A 20,886-nucleotide genomic window follows, 5' to 3' on the forward strand; every position below is an offset into this window, starting at 1 on the left:
AAACTGAAACAGGTCTGAGTATATGAAAACGGCGAAATTGATCTCGTTACCTTCTTTGGAGGGGGTCAATATTCCGACAATTCATCGATACACTCGAACCAAATAACGATCAACAATATGAAGTAACAAGACACAGTCTACATTTGTTGCCTCGATCTGTTGACTAGGCAAAAGATCGCGGTAACAATACGAGGTGCGGTAACAAACGTGTACGTAGTTTTATACATTTTCGTAAAATCGGTCGCGTGCATGTATTACGTCCGTGCTTACCAGACTTTACGTGTACAAGTTCTACTCAACCAAAATGGACAGTATCAGTGTAAAATATGCTGACCTCTGCGAGTTTTTGTTTAAAAACAGTAAAGTTGAATGTTATGTTAGTGAAAATTTGTCACATTTAAGTGATAACGATCGGTGTCTAATTTGTACGGGAATACGCAAGAGGTTTTTGCCTCATTTTATACAAAAATTAAAGAGTGTAAATTATAATAGGGATTATTTTCGCAGAAAGTATTTTGAGTGGATGAAGGGTGAATTTATTTTTAATTTTCCCGAAATTCAGCAAAAATCCGCGACTTCTTCGAAAACCGGGAGGCCCACAAAAAGTTTTGAAGAGTGCAGCGAAAGAAGTAAAAGGAGCAAAGTACATGATTTTCGAACGAAGCATCCTCAATGTCTGATCGATGCTGCTGCTTGTCCGTCACACTCCGATAATCAATCCAAGGTTTTCACCGCGGACTCAGCACTAGCAATTTTTACTCACGCTAAACTGTCCCGATTTCAATATGAAGTAATAAGAGCAGCTACGAAGTATATTGGGTTAGATATCTTTCCAAGCTATAAAAAAATTCAAAACGCAAAAAAGAACTGTTACCCTAGCGACTTAAAAGTGACCGAAACTTCTGCTGAAGTCCCTCTCCAATATTTGCTTGACCATACAGTAAAAAGAATCTTTAAAACAAAAAATGAAGAGGAATTGGAAGAATTAAAAGATCGTGAACTGATTTTGCATACTAAATGGGGCTTTGATGGCTCTTCCGGCCAGAACGAATTTGCTCAATCATTTTCAAATGAAAATGATAGGAGAAAAGACTCAAATCTATTTATGACGTCAATTGTGCCAATGAAAATTACTCTCGCTGAAAATCAAAATATGGACATTTGGGTTAATCCTCGGCCTTCTTCAACCCGATAATGTCGTGCGTTAAGATTCCAGTTAGAAAAAGAAGGTCCTACACTGATAAAAGCTGAGAAACTGCGTGTTGAAAGTGAGATCAAAAACTTGCAATTGACACTCTTAGGCCCTAGTTCCATCGTAGTAAAACATAAGCTTCATTTTACGATGTTAGACGGGAAAGTAGCTCAACATGTTACAGACTCAACTGCAGCAGGCAAATGTTTTGTTTGCGGAGCTCGGCCTTCCGAGATGAACGATTTGTCGAAACTTGAAATGAAGCCCTGTAATGAAGAGGCATTAAAGCTGGGTATTTCTCCATTACATGCGAGAATCAAATTTATGGAGTATATACTTCATTCCTTGAACTCAAGATTGTAGCCGAGGTGGACGACTTCGCGAACAACTCTCCCAATTAAAGAAGCTATGAAGGAACGTATCCAAAAAAGGTTCATGACTGAGATAGGGATAAAGGTCGATACAGTTAAGCAGGGATACGGGTCCACTAATACCGGAAATACATCCAGGTCGTTTTTTCGAAATCCTTCTGTGACAGCTGACATCACTCAAATAGACGAAAATTTGATTCGCCGACTTGGACTTATATTGGAAGTAATCAATAGCAGCTCTCCCATCGATGCACAAAAATTTAATTTGTATCCGTGGTATTATATGCCTTCCACAGTCCATAAAGTTTTGATGCATGGGGCAGAAATAATAGAAGCTGCAGCTTTACCAATAGGAATGCTTTCTGAGGAAGCTCAGGAAAGTAGAAATAAAGACTATAAGTATTACCGGCTTCACTTTACAAGAAAATGTTCCCGCACTGCCACGAACGAGGACATATTCCATAAAATCTTAGAGTCATCGGATCCTTACATAACGTACTTGAGGCCTGAACCGAAAAAGAAACATCATTCCATCAGTGAAGAAGCCTTAGACTTATTATTATAAAATTTGAAGGTATGTATTATAGAATGTTTGTGTTAAAATTTATATAATATTAAATATGTTCCATTGCTTAATATTACTTATAAAATGAAATTACTTAAATTACCAAAAAAATGTTTTAAAAATTTAAATTTAACATACTTATGAAATTACTTATGAATTATTAAAATGTATCAAATCTAAGTAATTTTTTATATATTTTTCCCCTCAATTGAATGAGACCAACATCAGGTTGATACGACGATCCGTTATCGAGATACAGAGCTTTTCCGCATTTTAACCGTTTTGCCCCACTGTGCGGCATCGCCCCGGGTCATCTGCGAGGCTACTCCGACAGCAGCAAGCGCCCCCCTTTTAGTCGCCTCCTACGACAGGCAGGGGTTACCGTGCCTGTATTCTATCCCCCAGTCACAGGGGAGGTTTTGATGGGTTTTCCTTCCCTTGGTGTTTGGTCCGCGGGAGCTATTTTATTTCACTCCTACCCTCCATGCACTCCGAAAAGTGCATGGCGAGCATTCCCCTATCCGCCACCTGGGGACACGCCATGTCGGAGTATCACCTCCCCGCCCAGCCAGTACACTTGGCCAGGTCCGTGGTTCTATTTAGATCTGTTGTCATAAATTTACGCACAGAATTCTTCATATTTTATCAATAATCTATCAAGAGGTGAATATAATACGCACCTGCAGATAAAATGGAAATTTTTAATGGGAAAAGAAAAAATACTTTTATATACGTTTATGAAGGATATTCTTATAATAAAGATTCTAAAAATCCGAATACCTATCGTTGTCCTCGTCGTCAAACTAACAAATGTAAAGGAACATTAATTCAAACAGATGAACGTTATTTTGCGCAAAAACCACACAATCATCCTAACGAGCCGCAGTGTACAGAAATATTAAAATTAAAATCAGCGATGCTGGAGGAATGTAGTACAAATCCTTCAGTAAATAATAAAGACATCTTTGACAATATTTGTCGTACAAATCTTGATGCAGCAACATATATTTCATACAATAGTGTGAAATCGAAAATGTCAAGAGAGAAAAGAAAATCACGACCAGATTTGCCAAAAGCAGTACAGAGTTCACACGAAATATTAAAAGATTATGATATCCTGAAAGAAATTTACAAGGGATGTGCAATCTCAAATGATAACAAATACGCATTAATTTTCTCTAATACTACATTACTAAGTGCATTAGAAAATGCAAAAGAAATATATATGGATGGTACTTTTTCGGTAAGTATTTAAGAGAAACCATTCATGTGATTAATATTCTTCAAGTAATGAAAGTCTTTACATTTTGATGATTTTTTATCTCTTATTAGGTGGTACCACGAATTCCTCCTTTTCATCAACTGTACACAGTACACATACGGTACAATGACACGGTATATCACTATTAATAATTCTTGTTGCACTTATCTCACGTTATCAGATTAAAAAATAATACCAATTTACAGGGAATCGCTACCATTTTTGTTTTATGTGAATGTCGTACTAAAACAATGTACACAGCAATGTGGAGAGAAATAGTTTCTCTTGTTCCACGATTGCAAGACAACTTAGAAACTGTCATGTGTGATTACGAGAGAGCTGCTATGGAAAGTGTACAAGCACAATTCCCCAGGGTTACCATACATGGATGCTGGTTTCATTTTACTCAGGTAGAATATAACTGTTTGCATTATTCATGTATTTTTTGCATAACTTACCTCCTTGACGTGCTCAATACAGAATTGAATAATCCTTTTCTTATTATTCAGGCTGTATTAAGGAAATGGAAGAAATTGGGGTTGCAAGGAGCACCAAAAGAGATTCTGTCAATGGCTATGACAATGCCTTTAGCTCCATCCGATATGTTTCCAGAAGCATTACATCAAATTCAGTTAGTCGCTGATCGTTTATCCGACACATATCCAAATGTACTTATGTTTATGGCGTATCTAAGAAGTGTATGGCTACCTATTTCTACCTTTTATACAGATCACGAACAACGGCACTACGTTAATAATGTATTGTCAGGAGGTACGATTTCATACTTTAACAATGCTACGTTCGACTTATGCTTCAAGTAAAATCTTTTTAATTGGTTTTTAGACTGCGATGAAAGTGATCCAATAAATGAAACTCACACGAATGAAACACTTAGTACAGGTAATTATCCCTATCTCCAAACTGAGATGAATTTTGTTAACTATTTGGATTTAATTTGTACAAATTGCAATTTTTTATCTTTTTCAGAGGACAGATTGCTCGTGCACACGACTAACGAGGATTTGTGTACACAATATGTACAGGTTGATAGTACAACAATTACTGATGTAAATGGTACATGTTTTTAATTACTTCAGTCTTGAATTGTATCTATTATTTAACACGTCAATTATTACCGTACGTAATCTTTTATAGATGACATTCTATCAACATCAACAGATAACGATAATGTATGTATAGACAGTCGTGGTGTACCTACATGCGTAGTACAGTAGAAGGTCCGTTCTGTTACACTTGTTTATTTTTCTTTTGTATTAATGTTTAGATTATGTATTACAAAGTTAGTCTATTTTACTGGGATCATGTTTAATGTGTACTTATTTGTTTTAGGTGATATTTCTTCGCCATCCATGGACACGAGAATTGCTTTACAAGAATTATACATAAGTCTGGATAATATGACAGATAGTATGTTTCACCTTCACTGATATTTTCAGACGATGTTCAAGTTTTTAAATACTATTTTATTAATTAAAATCGTTTTTCAGATACTGACATTTGTATAAGTGGTAGTCAAATTAATGAACAGAATTTAATAGAAGGTAAATTTTTTACTTATTCATATCTTTACTTTTGGTTTAAAGTACAATGGGGAGCTTATAGAAAGATAATATAGATAGTACACGATATCACATAATATTATTTTATATTGTTATTTATTAATGCAAAATTAAATTTCGCTAATGAACTTTATAATATACATATTTTATAGTATTTTAAAATTCATCTCGTTTTGGTGTATTCTGTTTCCATGTTATTAATTAGAAGAAGGGTCTGGACGAAGGAGTTGCTGCTGCAAATTAGGCGTCACTAGCATAACGCTACCATGTGGCCACACTTATGTATATAAATAACTAGCTGCGAATCAATATTACATACAGATAATCAAGATTTGACACACCATTACTATTGTTGTGATCGTGTGATAAATGTCATGTAAAACTATTTGCTAATACATTTATTGAGTATATCTTATTCCATAATTACCTTGTTCAAAGTTTATATTCATATTTATGTATTTGATCATTTATAATATCATCATTTTTAGTAATTGTATTATAACAAAAATACAAGTTCTTGCATTAGAAGTATTCATAGTTTGATTATTGTATATTGTTTATATTCCATAAAATTACATTAGGTTAAAGCAATTGCTTTTATGATACAAGTATTTGAATATTATAATCTTATTTGAATTCAAATTTGATGTAAATTTATTAACTATGAAGGTACCTATTATGAGGATATTAATGTACACAATCAATAAAATGAATGGAAGGATATTAGTTTATTTAAAAAATGCTTTGGTTTGGTTAATATGAATTATTTATTACTATTTGTACAAATAAGTATGACCACGTGTATATCTATGTACATGAAGATCTACCGTTGTTCTGGTCGTCATGCTAACAAATGTACAGGAACATTAATTCAAAAAGATGAACATTATTTTGTGCAAAAATCACACACTCATTCAAACGAACCACGCTGTACAGAAATATTAAAATTAAAACCACACTAAAGGGATGTAGTGAAAATCCTTTGGTAAATAATAAGGACATTTCCAGATATATCCTGCAAGAAGGTAATTGCATCCCTGTTTTCAGAGTACGTATCTGTTATTTCTCCTAGTATTTCATCTACGCTGGTTAATTTCTTTAATGTATCTATTCAATTTGTCTACTCCATAATTATTTAGTTGCAACTTCACCATCAATGTCTGAACAAATGCAGAAAATAAAGAAAATGAAATCATATTATCATATACTGATACATTGTGCTCAACAACATGAATTTGTAATAAAGAATGTATTGAAGAAAATAAGATTTAATATTTCTTTTACCTTAAACATATTTCCAGATATATCTTGTGAGAATATAATTGTATATATGTAATTGAATGAAATGTTTGGTTTTATGTTAGGAGCGAATAATGGTGTTATTCCAACACTTTGTCAATTTCCAATAGTCCCATCATAAAAGATCAGCCGGTGGGTATAAATACAATGACCTTTAGAAAGAAATAATTCCTTTTCTATTCTATATACCCAAAAAACCAGTAGTGCTCCAAAATTATTTTTGTGTATACTTGACGATAAAATATTTTTTAAATAATTTGCATACGCTATCAAATTATTGTTTATTTTAATATAAGTAATAATAAAAAAACATGATTTTATGGAAAAAGGAAAATTGGAGCTTACATGGAATGTGCACGGTAGTGGAAATCACTTTTGGAATGGCACTAGGTGGAAGTTGTAGTATGCATATAGGGTAACAAAATTTTAATGAACTTCGTTACAATAGGCTTTCGTTTTTGAGATATTTTAATGTGAAGCGTCTGGTATTTTCTCGTATCTGGTATGTCATATAGGTAACTCTTATTACAAACCTGGCTCAGTGGCTGAAGCGGTAGAGTGCTAGTCTAGTAGCGAGACGGATCGGGTTCGAATCCAAATTCTTGTACATATCATTTGTTTTTCTTTTTTTGCTTTCGGTGTGAAACATTGGCACGGGCAAATATTTTGGCAATACAAAATTATAAAAACAGCGGCGAAAGATAGAATTAGAATAAGAAAATGTTATGTTATAAGTACATTTGCAATTTTTAAATTTATTTAAAATAATGTATAACGTATATTATACAATACGTAATGTATGCTTTGCTCGTTCAAAATTTTTAAAGATCTCGCGATTTTAGGCATAAACAGAGGTTGATCATGAAAATGCGTGGAAAAATAGTGGAATTATCGATTTCTATCAATTTCTAGTTTTTTCGCATCAGCTGCATAAGGCGTTAGAGTTTGTCATGTGCTCCGTGTTTCGTCAAAAAATTGTGAAGTAGAAATGTAATTGACAAAATATATTGTGGAACTACGTGTAAATAATATTATCTGGCACAATATTGCAAGAAATTTAATGAATTACGTATTGTAAGGTTTTAGGTTATATTTGCCCATGGCGACATAAAACTAATTCATAGTAACTGAATATCTTGTTCTATCTTTTCTCCATAAGTCTTCATTGAACAAGATTGTTTGTAAATATTCCAATACTTTTTCTGATTGGTCTGAATAATGAAATATTTTAGTTAAACTGTTGTAATCGAATGCTATGAATTTGAGATTTGTAATCACCATACAAGTGATACAAAATAGAGGAAAGTGAATAGTGAAATAATTACTCTGACATTACAACTGGTTTTTGTTGTTTATAAAATCTTACTCGACAAAAGTATTTATTTGCATGTAGAAGAAGACAATGTGAACGGTTAATTAAACTCTATATTAAGGAAATTACAGTTCAAAAGCCTCATTCTTTCCTATTAATTTATTTACTTAAAATATGCTAGTCAAATAAGATAAGATAGACTAAGTAGACATTATGATAAAATAAATAAATAAGTAAACAAGGTCAATATGTAAAATAAATTAATAAAAAAAGGTAAAGTAAATAGCTGAAATAAGTAGATAGATAAGTTTATTAAACTTCCCCTGCAGGATTGCCTGGCGCTTTTATGAGGAGCGTTCCCAAACCTGTTACAAAGTTTTTAATATATTTTTCCATTTTCCATTTTCTTACTTTCTTAACTATCTTACTTGTTATTAATATGTTAGCTTCAGCACGTGTTCAAGGGTTGACACGTGTCAGGGTCAATGCATTTTGGGCTTTGACCTGAGTTTCAAGGATTTCTTAGGATTCTTTAGGCTATCGATACCCCGAGCCATATGTCTGTCATCGGACTTGGGCCGGCGGTGGTTGATACTTGAGGTGCGACGAATTCTAAGAGTCGCGGATGTTTTGTTTATGGAACGGCGATAGAGAGTTCGATCGCCGATTCTCGAAGGAACGCGCGTGTGGCCGATGACCCGAAGTCATGGTGCTGCATGGCACATGTAAAAAGATAAGGTTGATCTAGAAGGATCTGGCCACGGAGTAGGGAAGATCTTGCATCTTCTGGTAGGAGGACCATGAGGAACGGCATGGCACTTACCCCAGAACCGTCGAAGGGGATTAATCACAGAATAAAATTCTAACAAATACTATAGTGTTCTACGTAGAAACTAATTTGTACCATGTTAGCTAAAATAAGAAAATAGGGAAAATAAATATACAAACAAAATAAGTATAACAACTAAGTAAAATGAAATGAGATAAGTGAAATAAATAAAATGAAAAGTAGTACATTCATCTAAAGTTAGAGTAGTTAAAAGAGGTAAAATATTCAAGATAAATAAATACCAATAAATAACCTAAGTGAAAAATAGTAAAAAATAATGTGAAGTGATTAGATGAAATAAAATAATTTGTCTATCTGATTTAATAATCCTCTTCTTTGGATAATTTCTTCACTGTATCTATCAAACTTTTCTACTGCATAATTTTTTAGTTGCAATTTCCTCATCAATGTCTGAGTAAATCCTGAAAATAAAGGAAAGGAAATCATATTATTATATATTCAAACATTGTACTCAACAACATTAATTTGAAATAAAGGATTCATTGAAGAAAATAATGTTTAATATTTCTCTTATCTTAAGAATATTTTCAGATGTATCCTGCAAGATGGTAATTGCATCCCTGTTTTCGGAGTACGAATCTGTTATTTCTTCTAGTATTTCATCTACACTGGTTAAGTTCTTTAATGTATCTACTCAATTTGTCTACTCCATAATTTCTTTGTTATAATTTTCCCATCAATGCCTGAACAAATGCTGAAAACAAAGAAAAGGAAATCATATTATATATTCATACATTGTACTCAACACCATTAATTTGAAATAAAAGATTCATTTAAGAAAATAATGTATAATATTTCTTTTACCTTAAGAATATTTCCAGATGTATCTTGCAAGAAAGTAATTGCATCCCTGTTTTCAGAGTACGTATTTTGTTATTTCTCCTACTATTTCATCTACGCTGGTTAATTTCATTGATGTATCTATTCAATTTCTCAGCTCCATAATTCTCTGATTGTAATTTCCCCATCAACATCTGAACAGATGCTGAAAATAAAGAACAAGATGTCATATTATTATCTATTGATACTTATACATGTGACGCATGCTAACCTATACCTGTCAAAATTTATAAATATTTCTCTGACTGTATCTGGGTCTTGAAATAAGCGACTCATCCTTCAGTTTGCTGTTACCAGGATGTGTATGGCTTTTTATATCCATTGGAGGTTGTTGAAACATGAAACACACTACAATTCAAAGCGATAATATTTACACTTATAATGCACCAAACTAATTACCATTAAATCAGATAATTTGTATAGTATTCACCGTATTACACATATTAGACATATACTTACATCATCAACATGGTAAACGAGTCTGATAATTTCCACAAAACAGTTTTTTCACTCTATAACCGTAAAGTAGGTAACTGTTCGACTCTGGTTAAGCCACTCCTGACAAATTCATTAAAGTTTCAAAGTAAAATGCTGATGTCTATTACCTATATTCCTTTAATAGGTAGAAAATGCTAACGTCAACTTCGTTTTTGGTTCTTATTTTCCAACAGATACAAGAACTATTATAAACACAGAATCACTTAAAAACTGTCACAGGAAACATTATTCTTCAGCACATAATATTTAAGGACATTTTTAGATTTTAAGTGTCGAATCTTTCACAGATACCTGCACAAATATTATATATAGATTCTACAGAATTCGGAAATAATGAACTATATTTCATTGTAATCATTCAATGACATAGTTCGATAAGAGTTCCCGAACTTCATGACAAAATTTAAAAACAATCAACTTCACCATGTTACAATTATAATTTTAAACAATCGTAATTAATGTAAGCGTACCGAACACCATCTTTATGTATAGACATGGTTAATATGTGACGGCGCGGCGTCCAAACGGCACGACGTCCAAAAGGAACGCGTCCAAACGAAACGCGTCCAATCGGCACGGCGTCCAAACGGAACGCGTCCAATCGGGACCGTCCAATCGCGACGCGTACAATCGGTCGGCATCCAAGTGGGCATCACTCAACGACACAAACCGGAGCAAAATCGTGCAAGGGAGTGCGTTTACAGCGAGAAATGGGTTAAATCGGGTTGTAATTGATGAACCGTCGCTGATATCGTCAAACTCTCGACGGAAATGTGCTACTTGGGTCCGATATAATGCCGAACGACACAAACCGGAGCAAAATCGTGCAAGGGAGTACGTTTACAGCGAGAAATGGGTCAAATCGGGTTGTAATTGTTGAACCGTCGCTGATATCGTCAAACTCTCGACGGAAATGTGCTACTTGGGTCCGATATAGTGCCGAACGACACAAACCGGACCAAAATCGTGCAAGGGAGAGCGTTTACAGCGAGAAGTGGGTCAAATCGGGCTGTAATTGTGGAACCGTCGCTGATATCGTCAAACTCTCGACGGAAATGTGCTACTTGGGTCCGATATAGTGCCGAACGACACAAACCGGACCAAAATCGTGCAAGGGAGAGCGTTTACAGCGAGAAGTGGGTCAAATCGGGCTGTAATTGTGGAACCGTCGCTGATATCGTCAAACTCTCGACGGAAATGTGCTATTTGGGTCCGACATAGTGCAATACGACACAAACCGGAGCAAAATCGTGCAAGGAAGTGCGTTTACAGGGAGAAATGGGTCAAATCGGGCTGGAATTGTTGAATCGTCGCTGATATCGTCAAACTCTCGACGGAAATGTGCTATTTCGTTCCGATATAGTGCAAAACGACACAAACTGGAGAAAATCTTGCATGGGAGTGCGTTTTCAGCGAGAAATGGGCCAAATCCGTCTGTAATTGTTGAACCGTCGCTGATATCGTCAATCTCTCGACGGAAATGTGCTATTTGGGTCCGATATAGTGCAAAACGACACAAAATGGAGCAAAATCGTGCAAGGAAGTGCATTTACAGCGAGAAATGGGTCAAATCGGGCTGTACTTGATACACCGTCGCTGATATCGTCAAACTGTCGACGGAAATGTGCTATTTTGGTCCGATATAGTGCCGAACGACACAAACCGGAGCAAAATCGTGCAAGGGAGTGCGATTACAGCGAGAAATGGGTCAAATCCGTCTGTAATTGATGAACCGTCGCTGATATCGTCAAACTCTCGACGGAAATATGCTATTTGGGTCCGACATAGTGCATAACGACACACACCGGAGCTAAATTGTGCAAGGGAGTGCGTTTTCAGCGAGAAATGTGTCAAGTCGGGCTGTAATTGTTGAACCGTCGCTGATATCGTCAAACTCTCGACGGAAATATGCTATTTGGGTCCGATATAGTGCAAAACGACACAAACTGGAGCAAAATCGTACAAGCGAGTGCGTTTCCTGCGAGAAATGGGCTAAATCGGGCTGTAATTGTTGAACCGTCGCTGATATCGTCATACCCTCGACGGAAATGTGCTACTTGGGTCCGACATAGTGCAATACGACACAAACAGGAGCAAAATCGTGCAAGGAAGTGCGTTTACAGGGAGAAATGGGTCAAATCCGGCTGTAATTGATGAATCGTCGCTGATATCGTCAAACTCTCGACGGAAATGTGCTATTTCGCTCCGATATAGTGCAAAACGACACAAACTGGAGAAAATCTTGCAAGGGAGTGCGTTTTCAGCGAGAAATGGGTCAAATCCGTCTGTAATTGTTGAACCGTCGCTGATATCGTCACACTCTCGACGGAAATGTGCTATTTGCTTCCGAAATAGCGCAAAACGACACAAGCCGGAGCAAAATAGTGCAAGGAAGGGCGTTTACAGCGAGAAATGGGTCAAATGGGGCTGTAATTGTTGAACCGTGTCCGATATCGTCAAACTCTCGACGGAAATGTGCTATTTGGGTCCGATATAGTGCAAAACGACACAAACTGGTGCAAAATCGTACAAGCGAGTGCGTTTCCTGCGAGAAATGGGCTAAATCGGGCTGTAATTGTTGAACCGTCGCTGATATCGCCATACTCTCGACGGAAATGTGCTACTTGGGTCCGATATAGTGCCGAACGACACAAACCGGAGCAAAATCGTGCAAGGGAGAGCGTTTACAGCGAGAAGTGGGTCATATCGGGCTGTAATTGTGGAACCGTCGCTGATATCGTCAAACTCTCGACGGAAATATGCTATTTGGTTCCGACATAGTGCAAAACGACACACACCGGAGCAAAATCGAGCAAGGCAGTGCGTTTTCAGCGAGAAATAGGTCACATCGGGCTGTAGTTGTTGAACCCTCGCTGATATCGTCAAACTCTCGACGGAAATGTGCTATTTGGGTCCGATATAGTGCAGAAAGACACAAACCGGATCAAAATCGTGCGAGGGAGTGCGTTTACAGCGAGAAATGGGTCAAATCGGGCTGTAATTGATGAACCGTCGCTGATATCGTCAAACTCTCGACAGGAATGTGCCATTTGGGTCCGATGTAGTGCAGAATGAGACAAACCGGAGCGAAATCGTGCAAGGGGGTGCGTTTACAGCGAGAAATGTGTCAAATCCGTCTGTAATTGTTGAACCGTCGCTGATATCGTCAAACTCTCGACGGAAATGTGCTATTTGGGTCCGATATAGTGCAAAACGACACAAAATGGAGCAAAATCGTGCAAGGAAGTGCATTTACAGCGAGAAATGGGTCAAATCGGGCTGTACTTGATACACCGTCGCTGATATCGTCAAACTGTCGACGGAAATGTGCTATTTTGGTCCGATATAGTGCCGAACGACACAAACCGAAGCAAAATCGTGCAAGGAAGTGCGTTTACAGCGAGAAATGTGTCAAATCCGTCTATAATTGTTGAACGGTCGCTGATATCGTCACACTCTCGACGGAAATGTGCTATTTGCTTCCGAAATAGCGCAAAACGACACAAGCCGGAGCAAAATCGTGCAAGGAAGGGCGTTTACAGCGAGAAATGGGTCAAATGGGGCTGTAATTGTTGAACCGTGTCCGATATCGTCAAACTCTCGACGGAAATGTGCTATTTGGGTCCGATATTGTGCAGAACGACACAAACCGGAGCAAAATCGGGCAAGGGAGTGCGATAACAGCGACAAATGGGTCAAATCCGTCTGTAATTGATGAACCGTCGCTGATATCGTCAAACTCTCGACGGAAATATGCTATTTGGGTCCGACATAGTGCATAACGACACACACCGGAGCTAAATTGTGCAAGGGAGTGCGTTTTCAGCGAGAAATGTTTCAAGTCGGGCTGTAATTGTTGAACCGTCGCTGATATCGTCAAACTCTCGACGGAAATATGCTATTTGGGTCCGATATAGTGCAAAACGACACAAACTGGAGCAAAATCGTACAAGCGAGTGCGTTTCCTGCGAGAAATGGGCTAAATCGGGCTGTAATTGTTGAACCGTCGCTGATATCGTCATACTCTCGACGGAAATGTGCTACTTGGGTCCGACATAGTGCAATACGACACAAACCAGAGCAAAATCGTGCAAGGAAGTGCGTTTACAGGGAGAAATGGGTCAAATCGGGCTGTAATTGATGAATCGTCGCTGATATCGTCAAACTCTCGACGGAAATGTGCTATTTCGCTCCGATATAGTGCAGAAAGACACAAACCGTAGCAAAATCGTGCAAGGGAGTGCGTTTACAGCGAGAAATGTGTCAAATCCGTCTGTAATTCTTGAACCGTCGCTGATATCGTCAAACTCTCGACGGAAATGTGCTATTTGGGTCCGATGTAGTACAGAATTACACAAACCGGAGCAAAATCGTGGAAGGGAGTGCGTTTACAGCGAGAAATGTGTCAAATCCGTCTGTAATTGTTGAACCGTCGCTGATATCGTCAAACTCTCGACGGAAATATGCTACTTGGTTCCGACATACTGCAAATCGACACACACCGGAGCAAAATCGAGAAAGGCAGTGCGTTTTCAGCGAGAAATAGGTCACATCGGGCTGTAGTTGTTGAACCCTCGCTGATATTGTCAAACTGTCGACGGAAATGTGCTATTTTGGTCCGATATAGTGCCGAACGACACAAACCGAAGCAAAATCGTGCAAGGAAGTGCGTTTACAGCGAGAAATGTGTCAAATCCGTCTATAATTGTTGAACGGTCGCTGATATCGTCACACTCTCGACGGAAATGTGCTATTTGCTTCCGAAATAGCGCAAAACGACACAAGCCGGAGCAAAATCGTGCAAGGAAGGGCGTTTACAGCGAGAAATGGGTCAAATGGGGCTGTAATTGTTGAACCGTGTCCGATATCGTCAAACTCTCGACGGAAATGTGCTATTTGGGTCCGATATTGTGCAGAACGACACAAACCGGAGCAAAATCGGGCAAGGGAGTGCGATAACAGCGACAAATGGGTCAAATCCGTCTGTAATTGATGAACCGTCGCTGATATCGTCAAACTCTCGACGGAAATATGCTATTTGGGTCCGACATAGTGCATAACGACACACACCGGAGCTAAATTGTGCAAGGGAGTGCGTTTTCAGCGAGAAATGTTTCAAGTCGGGCTGTAATTGTTGAACCGTCGCTGATATCGTCAAACTCTCGACGGAAATATGCTATTTGGGTCCGATATAGTGCAAAACGACACAAACTGGAGCAAAATCGTACAAGCGAGTGCGTTTCCTGCGAGAAATGGGCTAAATCGGGCTGTAATTGTTGAACCGTCGCTGATATCGTCATACTCTCGACGGAAATGTGCTACTTGGGTCCGACATAGTGCAATACGACACAAACCAGAGCAAAATCGTGCAAGGAAGTGCGTTTACAGGGAGAAATGGGTCAAATCGGGCTGTAATTGATGAATCGTCGCTGATATCGTCAAACTCTCGACGGAAATGTGCTATTTCGCTCCGATATAGTGCAGAAAGACACAAACCGTAGCAAAATCGTGCAAGGGAGTGCGTTTACAGCGAGAAATGTGTCAAATCCGTCTGTAATTCTTGAACCGTCGCTGATATCGTCAAACTCTCGACGGAAATGTGCTATTTGGGTCCGATGTAGTACAGAATTACACAAACCGGAGCAAAATCGTGGAAGGGAGTGCGTTTACAGCGAGAAATGTGTCAAATCCGTCTGTAATTGTTGAACCGTCGCTGATATCGTCAAACTCTCGACGGAAATATGCTACTTGGTTCCGACATACTGCAAATCGACACACACCGGAGCAAAATCGAGAAAGGCAGTGCGTTTTCAGCGAGAAATAGGTCACATCGGGCTGTAGTTGTTGAACCCTCGCTGATATTGTCAAACTCTCGACGGAAATGTGCTATTTGGGTCCGATATAGTGCAAAACGACACAAAATGGAGCAAAATCGTGCAAGGAAGTGCATTTACAGCGAGAAATGGGTCAAATTGGGCTGTACTTGATACACCGTCGCTGATATCGTCAAACTGTCGACGGAAATGTGCTATTTTGGTCCGATATAGTGCCGAACGACACAAACCGAAGCAAAATCGTGCAAGGAAGTGCGTTTACAGCGAGAAATGTGTCAAATCCGTCTATAATTGTTGAACGGTCGCTGATATCGTCACACTCTCGACGCAAATGTGCTATTTGCTTCCGAAATAGCGCAAAACGACACAAGCCGGAGCAAAATCGTGCAAGGAAGGGCGTTTACAGCGAGAAATGGGTCAAATGGGGCTGTAATTGTTGAACCGTGTCCGATATCGTCAAACTCTCGACGGAAATGTGCTATTTGGGTCCGATATAGTGCAAAACGACACAAACTGGAGCAAAATCGTACAAGCGAGTGCGTTTCCTGCGAGAAATGGGCTAAATCGGGCTGTAATTGTTGAACCGTCGCTGATATCGTCAAACTCTCGACGGAAATGTGCTATTTCGCTCCGATATAGTGCAAAACGACACAAACTGGAGAAAATCTTGCATGGGAGTGCGTTTTCAGCGAGAAATGGGCCAAATCGGGCTGTAATTGTTGAACCGTCGCTGATATCGTCAAACTCTCGACGGAAATGTGCTATTTGGGTCCGACATAGTGCAATACGACACAAACCGGACCAAAATCGTGCAAGGGAGTGCGTTTACAGCGAGAAATGTGTCAAATCCGTCTGTAATTGTTGAACCGTCGCTGATATCGTCAATCTCTCGACGGAAATGTGCTATTTGGGTCCGATATAGTGCAAAACGACACAAAATGGAGCAAAATCGTGCAAGGAAGTGCATTTACAGCGAGAAATGGGTCAAATCGGGCTGTACTTGATACACCGTCGCTGATATCGTCAAACTGTCGACGGAAATGTGCTATTTTGTTCCGATATAGTGCCGAACGACACAAACCGGAGCAAAATCGTGCAAGGGAGTGCGATTACAGCGAGAAATGGGTCAAATCCGTCTGTAATTGATGAACCGTCGCTGATATCGTCAAACTCTCTACGGAAATATGCTATTTGGGTCCGACATAGTGCATAACGACACACACCGGAGCTAAATTGTGCAAGGGAGTGCGTTTTCAGCGAGAAATGTGTCAAGTCGGGCTGTAATTGTTGAACCGTCGCTGATATCGTCAAACTCTCGACGGAAATATGATATTTGGGTCCGATATAGTGCAAAACGACACAAAATGGAGCAAAATCGTGCAAGGAAGTGCATTTACAGCGAGAAATGGGTCAAATTGGGCTGTACTTGATACACCGTCGCTGATATCGTCAAACTGTCGACGGAAATGTGCTATTTTGGTCCGATATAGTGTCGAACGACACAAACCGAAGCAAAATCGTGCAAGGAAGTGCGTTTACAGCGAGAAATGTGTCAAATCCGTCTATAATTGTTGAACGGTCGCTGATATCGTCACACTCTCGACGCAAATGTGCTATTTGCTTCCGAAATAGCGCAAAACGACACAAGCCGGAGCAAAATCGTGCAAGGAAGGGCGTTTACAGCGAGAAATGGGTCAAATGGGGCTGTAATTGTTGAACCGTGTCCGATATCGTCAAACTCTCGACGGAAATGTGCTATTTGGGTCCGATATAGTGCAAAACGACACAAACTGGAGCAAAATCGTACAAGCGAGTGCGTTTCCTGCGAGAAATGGGCTAAATCGGGCTGTAATTGTTGAACCGTCGCTGATATCGCCATACTCTCGACGGAAATGTGCTACTTGGGTCCGATATAGTGCCGAACGACACAAACCGGACCAAAATCGTGCAAGGGAGAGCGTTTACAGCGAGAAGTGGGTCATATCGGGCTGTAATTGTGGAACCGTCGCTGATATCGTCAAACTCTCGACGGAAATGTGCTATTTGGGTCCGACATAGTGCAATACGACACAAACCGGAGCAAAATCGTTCAAGGAAGTGCGTTTACAGGGAGAAATGGGTCAAATCGGGCTGTAATTGTTGAATCGTCGCTGATATCGTCAAACTCTCGACGGAAATGTGCTATTTCGCTCCGATATAGTGCAAAACGACACAAACTGGAGAAAATCTTGCATGGGAGTGCGTTTTCAGCGAGAAATGGGCCAAATCGGGCTGTAATTGTTGAACCGTCGCTGATATCGTCAAACTCTCGACGGAAATGTGCTATTTGGGTCCGACATAGTGCAATACGACACAAACCGGACCAAAATCGTGCAAGGGAGTGCGTTTACAGCGAGAAATGTGTCAAATCCGTCTGTAATTGTTGAACCGTCGCTGATATCGTCAATCTCTCGACGGAAATGTGCTGTTTGGGTCCGATATAGTGCAAAACGACACAAAATGGAGCAAAATCGTGCAAGGAAGTGCATTTACAGCGAGAAATGGGTCAAATCGGGCTGTACTTGATACACCGTCGCTGATATCGTCAAACTGTCGACGGAAATGTGCTATTTTGGTCCGATATAGTGCCGAACGACACAAACCGAAGCAAAATCGTGCAAGGAAGTGCGTTTACAGCGAGAAATGTGTCAAATCCGTCTATAATTGTTGAACGGTCGCTGATATCGTCACACTCTCGACGGAAATGTGCTATTTGCTTCCGAAATAGCGCAAAACGACACAAGCCGGAGCAAAATCGTGCAAGGAAGGGCGTTTACAGCGAGAAATGGGTCAAATGGGGCTGTAATTGTTGAACCGTGTCCGATATCGTCAAACTCTCGACGGAAATGTGCTATTTGGGTCCGATATAGTGCAAAACGACACAAACCGGAGCAAAATCGTACAAGCGAGTGCGTTTCCTGCGAGAAATGGGCTAAATCTGGCTGTAATTGTTGAACCGTCGCTGATATCGCCATACTCTCGACGGAAATGTGCTACTTGGGTCCGATATAGTGCCGAACGACACAAACCGGACCAAAATCGTGCAAGGGAGAGCGTTTACAGCGAGAAGTGGGTCATATCGGGCTGTAATTGTGGAACCGTCGCTGATATCGTCAAACTCTCGACGGAAATGTGCTATTTGGGTCCGACATAGTGCAATACGACACAAACCGGAGCAAAATCGTTCAAGGAAGTGCGTTTACAGGAAGAAATGGGTCAAATCGGGCTGTAATTGTTGAATCGTCGCTGATATCGTCAAACTCTCGACGGAAATGTGCTATTTCGCTCCGATATTGTGCAAAACGACACAAACTGGAGAAAATCTTGCAAGGGAGTGCGTTTTCAGCGAGAAATGGGCCAAATCGGGCTGTAATTGTTGAACCGTCGCTGATATCGTCAAACTCTCGACGGAAATGTGCTATATGGGTCCGATATAGTGCAGAACGACACAAACCGGAGCAAAATCGTGCAGGGGATTGCGATTACAGCGAGAAATGGGTCAAATCCGTCTGTAATTGATGAACCGTCGCTGATATCGTCAAACTCTCGACGGAAATATGCTATTTGGGTCCGACATAGTGCATAACGACACACACCGGAGCTAAATTGTGCAAGGGAGTGTGTTTTCAGCGAGAAATGTTTCAAGTCGGGCTGTAATTGTTGAACCGTCGCTGATATCGTCAAACTCTCGACGGAAATATGCTATTTGGGTCCGATATAGTGCAAAACGTCACAAACTGGAGCAAAATCGTGCAAGCGAGTGCGTTTCCTGCGAGAAATGGGCTATATCGGGCTGTAATTGTTGAACCGTCGCTGATATCGTCAAACTCTCGACGGAAATATGCTACTTGGTTCCGACATACTGCAAAACGACACACACCGGAGCAAAATCGAGAAAGGCAGTGCGTTTTCAGCGAGAAATAGGTCACATCGGGCTGTAGTTGTTGAACCCTCGCTGATATTGTCAAACTCTCGACGGAAATGTGCTATTTGGGTCCGATATAGTGCAGAAAGACACAAACCGGATCAAAATCGTGCGAGGGAGTGCGTTTACAGCGAGAAATGTGTCAAATCCGTCTGTAATTGTTGAACCGTCGCTGATATCGTCAAACTCTCGACGGAAATGTGCTATTTGGGTCCGATATAGTGCAAAACGACACAAAATGGAGCAAAATCGTGCAAGGAAGTGCCCTTACAGCGAGAAATGGGTCAAATCGGGCTGTAATTGTTGAACTGTCGCTGATATCGTAAAACTCTCGACGGAAATGTGCCATTTGATTCCGATATAGTGCAGAACGACACAAGCCGGTGCAAAATCATGCAAGGAAGTGCGTTTACTGCGAGAAATGTGTCAAATCCGTCTGTAATTGTTGAACCGTCGCTGATATCGTCAAACTCTCGACGGAAATGTGCTATTTGGGTCCGATATAGTGCAAAACGACACAAAATGGAGCAAAATCGTGCAAGGAAGTGCATTTACAGCGAGAAATGGGTAAAATCGGGTTGTAATTGTTGAACCGTCGCTGATATCGTCAAACTCTCGACGGGAATGTGCTTTTTGTGTCCGAAATAGTGCAAAGCGACACAAACCGCAGCAAAATCGTGCAAGGAAGTGCGTTTACATCGAGAAATGGCTCAAATCGGGCTGTAATTGTTGAACCGTCGCTGATATCGTCAAACTCTCGACGGGAATGTGCTTTTTGTGTCCGAAATAGTGCAAAACGACACAAACCGAAGCAAAATCTTGCAAGGGAGTGCGTTTTCAGCGAGAAATGGGCCAAATCGGGCTGTAATTGTTGAACCGTCGCTGATATCGTCAAACTCTCGACGGAAATATGCTATTTGGGTCCGACATAGTGCATAACGACACACACCGGAGCTAAATTGTGCAAGGGAGTGCGTTTTCAGCGAGAAATGTTTCAAGTCGGGCTGTAATTGTTGAACCGTCGCTGATATCGTCAAACTCTCGACGGAAATATGCTATTTGGGTCCGATATAGTGCAAAACGACACAAACTGGTGCAAAATCGTACAAGCGAGTGCGTTTCCTGCGAGAAATGTGCTAAATCGGGCTGTAATTGTTGAACCGTCGCTGATATCGTCATACTCTCGACGGAAATGTGCTACTTGGGTCCGACATAGTGCAATACGACACAAACCGGAGCAAAATCGTGCAAGGAAGTGCGTTTACAGGGAGAAATGGGTCAAATCGGGCTGTAATTGATGAATCGTCGCTGATATCGTCA

At 39.9% G+C, this 20,886-nt stretch overlaps 1 protein-coding gene and 2 long non-coding RNA genes across 9 annotated transcripts; 1 reads left to right on the plus strand and 2 right to left on the minus strand.

The window, feature by feature from the left end:
• The first annotated feature begins 3,216 nt into the window (after positions 1 to 3,216).
• Positions 3,217 to 5,456, plus strand: LOC117610182 (uncharacterized). 2 transcript variants are annotated; one of them, XM_076691558.1, is made up of 10 exons: positions 3,217 to 3,371; positions 3,461 to 3,523; positions 3,596 to 3,799; positions 3,899 to 4,160; positions 4,233 to 4,289; positions 4,377 to 4,463; positions 4,545 to 4,627; positions 4,740 to 4,817; positions 4,898 to 4,951; positions 5,178 to 5,456. In XM_076691558.1, exons 1-7 carry the CDS (start codon positions 3,354 to 3,356, stop codon positions 4,622 to 4,624), a joined length of 771 nt encoding a protein of 256 aa, XP_076547673.1. In that variant the 5' UTR covers positions 3,217 to 3,353; the 3' UTR covers positions 4,625 to 4,627; positions 4,740 to 4,817; positions 4,898 to 4,951; positions 5,178 to 5,456. The 2 variants fall into 2 exon arrangements, with proteins under 2 accessions (XP_076547673.1, XP_076547672.1); XM_076691557.1 differs by having other exon boundaries at positions 5,175 to 5,450.
• Positions 5,457 to 5,639: 183 nt separating this feature from the next.
• LOC117610186 (uncharacterized) lies at positions 5,640 to 6,786 on the minus strand. The gene is made up of 3 exons (XR_004582824.2): positions 6,614 to 6,786; positions 6,254 to 6,534; positions 5,640 to 6,129 (listed from the first exon to the last, which is right to left on the minus strand). It is a non-coding gene; the product is annotated as an uncharacterized LOC117610186 (long non-coding RNA).
• A 1,030-nt stretch (positions 6,787 to 7,816) lies between these two features.
• On the minus strand, positions 7,817 to 10,324 carry LOC117610185 (uncharacterized). Of its 6 annotated transcripts, none has more exons than XR_013063259.1 (6): positions 9,730 to 10,324; positions 9,488 to 9,618; positions 9,235 to 9,415; positions 8,652 to 9,124; positions 8,009 to 8,492; positions 7,817 to 7,945 (listed from the first exon to the last, which is right to left on the minus strand). It is a non-coding gene; the product is annotated as an uncharacterized LOC117610185 (long non-coding RNA). The 6 variants fall into 6 exon arrangements; XR_013063260.1 differs by having other exon boundaries at positions 7,860 to 8,492; positions 9,730 to 9,782; positions 9,876 to 10,323; XR_013063257.1 differs by having other exon boundaries at positions 7,861 to 8,292; positions 8,404 to 8,492; positions 9,730 to 10,323.
• Positions 10,325 to 20,886: the final 10,562 nt, after the last annotated feature.

This window comes from Osmia lignaria, chromosome 13 (genome assembly GCF_051020975.1).
Source record: "Osmia lignaria lignaria isolate PbOS001 chromosome 13, iyOsmLign1, whole genome shotgun sequence".
Taxonomy (NCBI): domain Eukaryota; kingdom Metazoa; phylum Arthropoda; class Insecta; order Hymenoptera; family Megachilidae; genus Osmia; species Osmia lignaria.